Here is an 11,192-nt window from a genome sequence, read left to right on the forward strand (position 1 = left end):
TTTAGTTCTCACCAAACAATAACTATAAATTTTATTAAGTTCTAGTATTTCCAAATTCTGATGTAACAAATATATTATTATTTATGTAATGTCATGTTAACTTGTTATTTTCCACTACAGCAAAACAGGCTTTTAATGGCGTCTTTTAAGCATCGCTAAAAGTATTTGCGGTGCTTTCAGAAGAGCCGCAAAAAAGGTCACTATAGATAATGTCGTTAATTTTGGCAGCGTTTTTTTTCACATAAATGCCGCTAAAGAACATGACCTTTAGTGACGCTTTTATCACAAACGCCGCTAAAGATCATGACCTTTAGCGGCACCTTTTTCACAAATGCCGCTAAAGAACATGACCTTTAGCGACATTTTTTTCACAAACACCGCTAAAAGTACCGTTCTTTAGCGGCGTTTTACAAAAAAAAGCCACTAACTTTGGCAGATTTGTAGCATCCAATTTTCATCCATATGTAACCCTTTCTATAGCATGGAATCCAACCAAAAACAACAGATCTAAATGATACTTCAAATTCAATGAAAGATATATGATATAAATTGATAAATGAAGTATAATTCAAATTATTCTTACAATAATGTTAAAAGTTAAAATGTTAAAAATATTCATACAATAGTGGCGGATTTTGCGACTGCTGAAACATCTTCATCATATTCTGAAGCTGTAGCTGGAGTGCATCGTACTTTTTGCTCTGCTCTGCTTCTCTCGTTGTTGCCTCCGCTTTAAGTTGTAGCTGGAGTTCTTAATATTTTCTTTCAGCTTTCGCTTTAAGTTGAGCAATTCGCTCATCTGTGCTCGCTTGCATTTGTGCCATCTAGTCTCTTAATTTCTGAACTTCAACTTAAGTCTAACTCCCCGAAGGCATGTATTGCTGTGAGTTGGATCCAAAATATTGGGTTGGGTTAACAAAAGATCCTTGAAATAAAACCTGACCATACCTTTTAGGACCCAAAACTTCAGTAATAATCCAATTATCTATGTCATCAAGATGAACAGATCTATCACTCGAAGCAATCGCTTCATACTCCGCCTTTTTATCCTTTAGTTTCTCCTAATAAATCAATCAAAGAGTTAGAAACGCAATATATATTATAAAAACAAATGCAACGTAACTTAACATTATTTACATTACAAACAAAGAACTAAACCAGTATAATTAAACACTATAAATATTTAAAATAATTCAAATTTTATTAAGTAAACATACCATAATTTCTGTAGCTTCAGAAGTCATAGGAGATTCATCTTTCTTCCTATGTGTAATGTCAAAAAGCTGAAGGCGTTCAACTTTTTGACCAGACGACAGTTCCTACAATGTAGTAGTAAAAATATTATTTAATAGAAAGTAATAAATATTTGACACTATTAATAAATTCAAAATACCTCGGCCTCAGCTACATAAGCAAAACTTTTCGACCCAGCTGTGTGAGTGAATTTCTGTTTTTGCCTGCTGCTTGTTCCAACTTGTTCACAATCCTACATTATGAAATTATTATTACGTATATCGTAAATACTATAAACCGAAATAATTATAAGAGTTTGGAAGTATGTAATACCCTTCTTTTCTTTGAATTCCAAACTCTAATCACATCTTTCCATTGGTACCTCAACATTTCCGGCGGGACATTTCGCATTTCTCTTCGAGGGTTATTTTTGTCTTAAAATATTCTTTCTTTAAAGTACTTTTATGGTCTCTCCATATTTTTCCCAATGCCTTCTTGACATAATTATCCAGACCTCTAAAGCAAACCTCTCCTACAAAAAACACAAGTTTAGAAAAGTAAATATAAATGAAACTTAAACCAAAGTATTATAAATTACATTCACGTTTTGTTACCTTAATATTTTCAAGAGCTTGATTTCTATTACTATCAGGCATTTGATGCCATGACTCGTAGTTAATAGGCAACATATTGGCATTTCGTGCTATAATGCCCAAATATCCTACTAAAAGTCGAGCTTCTGATCCAACAGGCTGACCAAGATTGTTTCTAGATACTTTGACATGCTCAACAGGATTTAACTCGTATAAATCTTTAAGTAGCGTACGTCCTCGACCTCTACGCGTCCCATCACTTTCAGTTGAAAATGGTATATTATAATATAATATTTTGAAAAAGAAATCAATAATAAAAATCAACATGCATGTAAATTAAATTTAACATTATTTTTGAATTTCTTTAGGTTCATCAAGTGTATTCAGAGCATTCGAAGATCCAATAGCAGTCTATTGTTAACTATTTGTTTCTTCCGAATTTGGAGTATTTTGAACAATACTTAGAGCTCGTAATCTTCTTCTAGGTATTTTATCTGCAATACACATAAAATAGTTAAAATTTTAGTAACTAATTACAACAATAATAGTACATATAAAATAGTTGAAATATTTAATAATACCAAGATTTAAATCATGATATTACACATAATTAGAAAATCGTAAAATCTTACTACATCATAATTCGTAAATATCTTCATCAACATCCTAGCGAACCCATTGAAATTATGTACTAGTACTAGGGATATTTTCATTTAAGTTTTGTTCTGGAAAAGACAGTTTCTGATCTTTCGTCGATGTCATCTCTACTTCCGTTGCCCATGTCAAACAAGTCTCTAGGGATGTTATGGAGTACAACGTACCAACCCTCATCAGTTGGATCTTTCGAGTAAAAAACTTGTTTTACTTGAAAAGAAAATACATACAGCTCATCTATCAATTGTTGTCCAGTGTGAATCAATCGAGAGAAGTTCCCCATTTTAAAACCAAATTGATCTTGTTTAATTTTGCGAACAGTATTAACATCAGCCCAATCACATCGAGATGAGACAACTTTCCATTTGCTATAGTAATCCAACTCAATAATGTCAGTAAGAAGTCCGTAATACTCCACATTTCCCTTAACAGGATTACTGTCCCTAGCACTAGCATAACTTGTAATTGAAGAATTAACAACTATTCCACAATTTTGAGTTCTACTCAATCTCTCGCGATATTTCGTATGAAATTTGAATTCGTTGATGAGGAAGGCACTATATCTTTTTACTACTTTATTCGGACCTTGGGAAAGCCATTTAACATCATCATTAGCGTCCTTTCGACTCCAAACCTATTGAATCGAAAATAAATTGAGTAATTATAACTGTTATGAGAAAACATTATTATTTGTCAGTGAAAGCTTCAATTGCATACCGTTTAGCTTAACCATACATGAAAAGATTCTCTGAATAACTTATTAATCTCTCGATGTTGTAATCTTCGGCAGCGTGAATGAGATCTCAAGATTTGTTTGTACTCACTATGTTAAAAAGAGGTTTACTTTGTTAGAAGATAAACAAATTAAAAAGATGACTATTTATCAAATTCTAAAACTTACTTGCGTAATGGTTCCATTGAATCGTGGTGAAAAAGAACATATCGATGTGCTTGTACCCACGAGCTATCATCTAATTCTACAATTTCAACTTTGCTGATTGGTTCTCCATAACTTTGAAATAAATAAGTTTCGACCAAGTTATGATCAGTGAGCCCAACATTTCTACTTGGTCTGTTCAGTCTTGTTTCAACATCTTCTAAATATCTAGAACAGAAAGTCATACACTCCTCTGCCAAGTAACCTTCTGCAATTGATCCTTCTGAATAACGCTTATTACGGTAATAAGACTTCAATTTGGATAGGAACCTAAACACGATATACAACTTTATCAAAAGTTGTAACTAAAGACATAGAGGTGAATGAATGAATAATTTACAAATAAATTAGAACCTTTCTATAGGATACATCCATCGATAGAAAACGGGTCTACCAAGTATTGCTTCATAAGGGAGATGGATTAGCAAGTACACCATAATAGTGAATAAGGGAGGTAGGAAGATCTTCTCCAAATTGCATAAAGTCAAAGCGGCTCGATCTGGTACTTTTTCAAGTTCTTCAACATTCAAAACTTTGCCACAAATGACTTTCATTATATTGGATAGTTCAATTATACAAGATGTCACCTTTTTTGACATAGAACACCGTAAAACAACTAGCAGTAAATCTTGCATCAAGATGTGATAATCATGTAATTTTAAGGAATATAGTCTTTGATCTTTATGACTCACACATCGAGATATATTTGATGCATACGCATCTGGAACCTTTATATCCTTCAACATCATAAAAACATTTCTTTCTCTTTCTTCGACATTGAATAAATAGAAGGCGACAACCGATATTTCTCATTCATAAGTACTTGGGGATGAAGATCACACTGAATTCCCATGTGAACTAAATCAAGTCGACTCTGAAGATTGTCTTTCGATTTTTCATCAATGTTCAAAATTGTCCCAATGATGTTCTCGCAAACAATTTTCTCAATATGCATGATATCAAGATTGTGTCGTAAAATGTGATGCTCTCAATAAGGTAACTAAAAAAATACTTCTTCTTTTTCCACAAGTATGCCTCTTTAGGATCATCCTCTTCATCAGATTCATCATCAGATTCATCCATCGATCTTCTCTTTATTTGCGTGTTGGGCGGTTGATTTATCTTCCCATAACTGAAATTCATATATTTCAACATAAATAAGATTTCAGATCCAATGGTCTGCGAAGGAGCTTCTCTGAACTCTTCAATACCGTCAAATAGAGTACTCTAAAATTTATATATATGATTTCCTGGTAACCATCGACGATGCCCCATATAAGAGAACTTCTTCCCATTATATAGCCATTTTGAACATGTTTGCGCAGCACAACAAGGACAAGCATAACGTCCCTTGGTACTCCAACCAGATAAATTAGCATAAGCCAGGAAGTCATTAATAGACCACAACAAAGCTGCACGTAAATTAAAGTTCTCCTTTCCCAATACATCATATGTCTCAACACCCGCCCATAACTGTTTTAACTCTTCAATAAGTGGCTGCAAATAAATGTCAATATCATTTCTGGGACCTTTCTCTCCAAGGATAATCATAGATAAGATAAAGGAAGATTGATTCATGCAAATCCATGGAGGCAAATTGTAAGGAACAAGCACTACAAGCCAAGTATTGTACGAAGTGCTCATGATTTTATAAGGATTAAATCCATCAGATGCTAGTCCAAGCCTCACACTCTGAGGATCGCTTGCAAAGCTTGAAAATTTACTGTCAAATGATTTCCAAGCTAAAGAATCCGCAGGATGCCTTAGTAATCCATCATCGGTTCGTCCATCATGGTGCCACAACATAGACTCGGCTGTCTTCGACGACATGAAAACCTTTGAAGCATTGGTATTAGCGAAAAATATCACAAAATCTTAATTGGCTTCTTCCTTGACTGTGCATGATTTTCATCATCATTCACATCTTCTGTATTTCTATTCATCCAACGAGATTTACCGCATGCATGACAACACTGTTGGTTTTTCTGATCACCCCAATACAACATGCAGTCATTTGGGCAACTATGAATTTTGTTGTACCCAAGGCCTAAATATTTTATCAGTTTCTTCATATATTTGCATGAATGAGGGATTTTTGCAAACGAAAACATATCTCTCAAAAACTCTAACAGCATTGTCAAAGAGTTTCCAGTCCACCCTCCCAAACATTTTAACTGAAAAAGACAAATACAGAAGGACATTTTTGAAAATTTTGATCCCTTATAAAGTTCTTCATTCATTTCATTAAGTAACATGTAGAACTTTGCCGCTTCTCCATTCGGCTCTTCATCAGGTACACTTCTTCCCGTTTCAGTAAAAGCATTTCCACCAAGATTACAATCATTGGATGCAACAAAGTCGGGTGGAAACTATTGGAAACCATGACTGCGCATATAAAATGCATCCCGCAACGTACCTTTCATGTCATCTTCTCTAACAGACCGATGGTAAGCACTATGAGGATAAGCCGGATTAATCGTTGAAGAGGTTCTACTAGGTGCGCATTCTTCATGGAAAATCCATTTTTTATACCCCCGAATAAACCAAACAATAATTAGATGTTCGTAAACAACTTCACGAAAATGCCAATTGATGTTGCCACACTTCTTACACGAGCAAAGAATCATATTCTCTTGGCTTGCATTTTGAAATGCAAAATTTAGAAAACTTTGTACTCTATTTCGATAGTTGTTGCTTACCATTGACAAATTCATCCAAGACCGGTCCATTTCTTAATTCTTGAAGTCTAAAGTTGACAATAAATTACATGGGTAAGTTGTTTATTTATAAGTATAAATAAGTTATGTAAGTTATGATATGATATATATAAGTTATTGAGTTATGTAAGTTATGTGAGTTATGTAAGTTATGATATGATACATATAAGTTATGTAAGTTATGTAAGTTATGTGAGTAATGAATTTGAAATATAGGTTACATATCCATACTAATATATGTTATATATTAAAAATATAGGTTTTAATAATTAAAATATAATATTTATAATTATGTATAAAATTTAAAAAGTTATTAGTAATGAATTTGAAATATAGGTAATATATCCATACTAATATAGGTTATATATTAAAAATATAGGTTTTAATATTTAAAATATAATATTTATAATTATGTATAAAATTGAAAATTTTATTAGTAATGAATTTGAAATATAGGTAATATATTCATACTAATATAGGTTATATATTAAAAATATAGGTTTTAATATTTAAAATATAAAATAAATAATTATGTTTAAAATTTAAAAAGTTATTAGTAATGAATTTGAAATATAGGTTATATATCCATACTAATATACGTTATATATTAAAAATATAGGTTTTAATATTTAAAATATAATATTTTTAATTATTTTTAAAATTTAAAAAGTTATTAGTAATGAATTTGAAATATAGGTTATATATCCATACTTAATATAGGTTATATATTAAAAATATAGGTTTTAATATTTAAAATATAATATATGTAATTATTTTTAAAATTGCATAGGAATAGTTAAAACTAGAATCTCTTTCCTGGTATTCCACTTGTTCAAATAATTCTCAAATTACTCATACGCTTTAGATCCAACTTTTCTAGTTACAACTTTCCTAGTCTGTAAATATTTTGCAACCCATGGAGTGAAATGGTAAAAAATTTGATATCTCCTAACTAAGGTTTTAGATTTGAGTTTATCATTTTAAACGAAAAAACAATGCATGAACAGCTTGCCTCTTGAACAGTATCTGATCTAATTCGACTTTAGATTTAATGCAATCCTTATTGTTAAAAGATTAAAATGTAGTCTTAAATTATACACATAAAGTTCATAAATAGTTTTCAAGTAAATTTAAGGTTAAATGCTGAAATTAAATCCAACTTTTTAGGGATTGTTTATGTGAGGGTCAAACCTTTGAAATTGATCATATAAGGATCTAATATTTACAAGAGTGTGCAAATAGGATTTTTCACGTGCTTCAGCCAGTTTAAGTAGAAATTTGTTTGTTAGATAAACAAAAAAATTTATGAAAAGCCAAGCAAAATGTAAAAAAGCATTACTTATTTAAACAAAACAGAGTCCTATAATACATGAAAGTCAGATACCAAGGTATACATACATAATACATAAATACATACTTTGATGTTTCCGAAAACCTAAGGTCACTAGTCATCTGTTTCAGTAGCATGCTTCAAAGTTTACCCACATTATACTTACACAGGATTGAATTCAATTTGTTAAGCCAAGTTTCAGTATTGAATACTAAATTGATCAATAAAAATTTCAAGTAGTATCTAAACAGCCAAATATCTACCAAGCACAGAATAATTTCTTTCCTGGGAGCAGCACACAATCTTACATCAATCAACTCATAATCTAACCCATTTACTAAGAACTAGTTTACCATACCAAAATTAAACCAGACCCAAAACATGAAGAACTTAGCATAACAAAAAATACCAAACTTCATAATTCACTGATACGTATACATATGAGCAATTAAAATTCTGCTTACCTGATTGAAAAACAAACGTATCATGCTTTAGAAAAGCAAAATAAGTTTATTAATAAAGTAGTGTTGTCAAAACAAAACTAATAAAAACAAATACAACAAGCACCCTTACAGACCCAAAATTAAGATAAAATTTTAGCATCAAATTCATCTCAGTACACTAGCAGACAACATAACAAGACAACCAAATTGCTAAATTACAACAGCAATTCCTAATAAGCCAACGTAACAAGCCATTTTTTTAAACTAACAGTACAGTGTGAATCAAAAAGGGATTCAAACTAAAACCCTAATCCAACTCCAAAACTTGAATTAAGGGAAAAGAAAACAGTAACTTGAGGAAGATGAAGAGAAATGAAAGCACTTCGGAACGGATTCCACGAGTAAAAGGGTGAAATGAGAATGTTTGTAGGGATCAAAAACCCTAAAATCAAAGACGATTTGACTACATTTCAAGGTCAACAACAAAATATAAACAAAAAAATCACAAAAACATGAAAAACCCAAAGTTGAAACATGCAAAAAAAAAAAGAACCTGATTGAAGCTTGACCAAAAAACAGAATGGGAATGTTCTTTTCCTTCTTCGTCTTCTCTGTCTTCGTATGAATGTTGACAAGAAACCGAAACAAATCTTTTCTTTTTAAGTAAATAAACCAAATGAAGAATCGAAGAAACAAAAATCGAAGAACCGAAACAAGTCGTCTCTGTGAATGACTGATTAGGGATTCGGAAGGGGAATTAGGGGTTGGGAGCGGGAATGTGGAAGAAAACTGATTTGTGGAAGAAAACGAGGCCGTTTAGTATTGCAACATTTGCAGCGCTTAAAAAAACGCTACTAATTTTATAACTTTTGCGACGTTTCAGCAAAAACGTCATTAATAAATTAAATTCCTGCACTGAAACGGTGTCGTTTTGTTTAATTTTTAATACATATTCACGGCATTTTTAGTCCAAACGCCGCTATTGCTTATATTTTACGGTGTTTTTCAGAGAAACGCCGCTAATGATTGACTTTTTAAATATATATATGTCTAAAATAATATTATTTAAAAAATTTCAAATTTTTAATAGTTTTATAAAATTAAAATTTGATACATTAATATGACATTATTTTTAATTGTTAAAATTTTATAAATTTTATAAATCTTAGAGAGTGTATAATTTAAGTATTTTAAATATTCAAATTTATAAATTACTGATATTATTCAAATAATGTATTATAATTTTAAAATTATATTCTATTTTTAAGTGAAAAAACAAAAGTAAATAACACAATTATCAAATGTCATCATAATATATATGCTACGAGTCAATAAATTAAGCAATCATGTCACTTAGAACCTAAAATCTTGTATATATATATTATAACATAAAAAGAAGTAAAAAACAAATTTTTTTTTTGAATTTGGTATCACAAAAGTAATTAAATCCTAAAACCATAAAACCTTAAATCCTAAATCCTAAAACCCATAAACCCTAAACCATAAACACTATACATTAAACCATAAACACCAAACCCTAAAATCTTAAACTTCTAAGTCTTATGAGTCGTAAACACTAACCTCTTAACACCAAATCATAAACCCTAAACTTTAAACCCTAAATCCTAAACATATACCATAAACCCTAAACTCAAAACTTTAATACCAAAATAATAAACATTATATCATGAACCTTAAAACCCTAAACCATATACAATAAACCTTAAATACTAATCCCTAAACCCTAAAATAAATTTATTTTTTACGGCATTTTTATCAAAAACGCCGTTAATTCCACTAAAGCTCAACAACAAACGACGTCGTTTTCTCAAATTTTTTGCGATGTTTCTAAAAACATGCCGCTAATGCTTGATCTATTGCGGAGTTTGTTGAAAAAGCGCCGCTAATGCCACTAATGCTCAACAAAAAACGAAGTCGTTTTGCTCAAATTTTTTGCGGTATTTTACAAAAAACGCCGCTAATTCTTTATCTATAGCGGCGTTTCTCAGAAAGCACCGCTAAAACTCAATCTATTGCGGCGTTTCTCAGTTAGCGCCGCTAATGCTCGATCTATTGTGGCGTTCTTTAAAAGGCGCCACTAAAGCCAATAAAGCTCAACAAAAAACAAAGTCGTTTTGCTCAACTTTTTTGCGGCGTTTTACATAAAGCGCCGCTAATTCTTGATCTATAGCGGCGTTTCTCAGAAAGCGCTGCTAAAGCTCGATCTATTGCGGTGTTTTTTAAAAAGCGCCACTAAAGCCAATAAAGCTCAACAAAAAACGAAGTCGTTTTGCTCAACTTTTTTGCGGTGTTTTACATAAAGCGCCGCTAATTCTTGATCTATTGCGGCGCTTTTTGAAAAGCACCGCTAATACTTGATCTTTTGCGGCGTTTTTTATTCAAACACCGCTATAAACGCCACTAAAAACCTATTTTGCTATAGTGCCCATATATTACTTACTAAAAATCCAGTTAATAGATCAATGGATGTCATGTGCATCAAGACTAAAGTTTCAAATTTCGAAATTGTTAGGAACTTAAAATAATCCAATTGGAGAATATGGACTAAATTTGCAACTGTATGTTAGTACAAGACTAGTAATTGAATTTAACTGAATAGAGTTAATAGCTACTATTTAGGTTAGGACTAAAATTTCAAATTTTAAAAAGTATAGGGATTAAAATTGATCAATTCAAAAAATACATGACAAAATTTAATTAATTTAAAGTATAATGACTAAATCTATAACTTTAACAAAATACAAGGGTTAATAGTAAAATTTAACTGAAATCAAACAACCCATACCATACTTGGTACAATTACTATGTCAATATCTCAACCACATTTATTTAAAATGTGAAGTTACTCAATTAAGCATAGTCATAGGAATCAATCGATATTTAAACATCACCATATTCATGAACTCTTTTATACTTTTAACCCAAGTAATCACTTATGCTAGTAGCATCGAATACACGAGCTATTATATGATAAGACGTTAAATTTTTATAATACAGGACTTAGTTAATCAAACTCGTTAATGTGCAAACTCTCGAATGCAAAAGCTTACAAATACTAAATTCTAAACTCGAGTATCCAACTAACTTTCCAAACAAAATTTTCAAGGATTATAATTTAATATCATTATCATTTAAACAACTTTTATTCCAATCAACATATTAAAAATTTTATTATCAACCTATAATCAAATCGTAAATCAACTATTAGCTTATTCGTTTCACTCCTTTAAGCACGTAAATTAGCGAAAAATACAAGCCGTTATT

General features: G+C 31.1%; 1 protein-coding gene across 3 annotated transcripts; it reads right to left on the bottom strand.

Moving 5' to 3' along the window:
• Window positions 1-521: 521 nt before the first annotated feature.
• Window positions 522-8,739, bottom strand: LOC107903845 (uncharacterized). 3 transcript variants are annotated; one of them, XM_041092870.1, is made up of 7 exons: window positions 8,461-8,738; window positions 2,174-2,320; window positions 1,848-2,085; window positions 1,567-1,765; window positions 1,394-1,486; window positions 1,218-1,319; window positions 522-1,061 (listed from the first exon to the last, which is right to left on the bottom strand). In XM_041092870.1, exons 4-7 carry the CDS (start codon window positions 1,642-1,644, stop codon window positions 858-860), a joined length of 477 nt encoding a protein of 158 aa, XP_040948804.1. In that variant the 5' UTR covers window positions 1,645-1,765; window positions 1,848-2,085; window positions 2,174-2,320; window positions 8,461-8,738; the 3' UTR covers window positions 522-857. The 3 variants fall into 3 exon arrangements, with proteins under 3 accessions (XP_040948804.1, XP_040948802.1, XP_040948803.1); XM_041092868.1 differs by lacking the exon at window positions 2,174-2,320; XM_041092869.1 differs by lacking the exons at window positions 1,848-2,085; window positions 2,174-2,320 and having other exon boundaries at window positions 8,461-8,739.
• Between the last annotated feature and the right edge of the window lie 2,453 nt (window positions 8,740-11,192).

The sequence above is a fragment of the Gossypium hirsutum genome, chromosome D05 (genome assembly GCF_007990345.1).
Source record: "Gossypium hirsutum isolate 1008001.06 chromosome D05, Gossypium_hirsutum_v2.1, whole genome shotgun sequence".
Taxonomy (NCBI): domain Eukaryota; kingdom Viridiplantae; phylum Streptophyta; class Magnoliopsida; order Malvales; family Malvaceae; genus Gossypium; species Gossypium hirsutum.

What these genes read in the sequence shown, in the direction of transcription:
- LOC107903845 (XM_041092869.1), bottom strand. Translation starts at nt 1,644, where the DNA reads ATGCGAAATGTCCCGCCGGAAATGTTGAGGTACCAATGGAAAGATGTG. An exon ending in GGAATTCAAAGAAAAGAAGG is followed by an intron (nt 1,487 to 1,566) that starts GTATTACATACT and finishes TTCATAATGTAG; the next exon opens with GATTGTGAACAAGTTGGAAC. An exon ending in CTTATGTAGCTGAGGCCGAG is followed by an intron (nt 1,320 to 1,393) that starts GTATTTTGAATT and finishes ACTACATTGTAG; the next exon opens with GAACTGTCGTCTGGTCAAAA.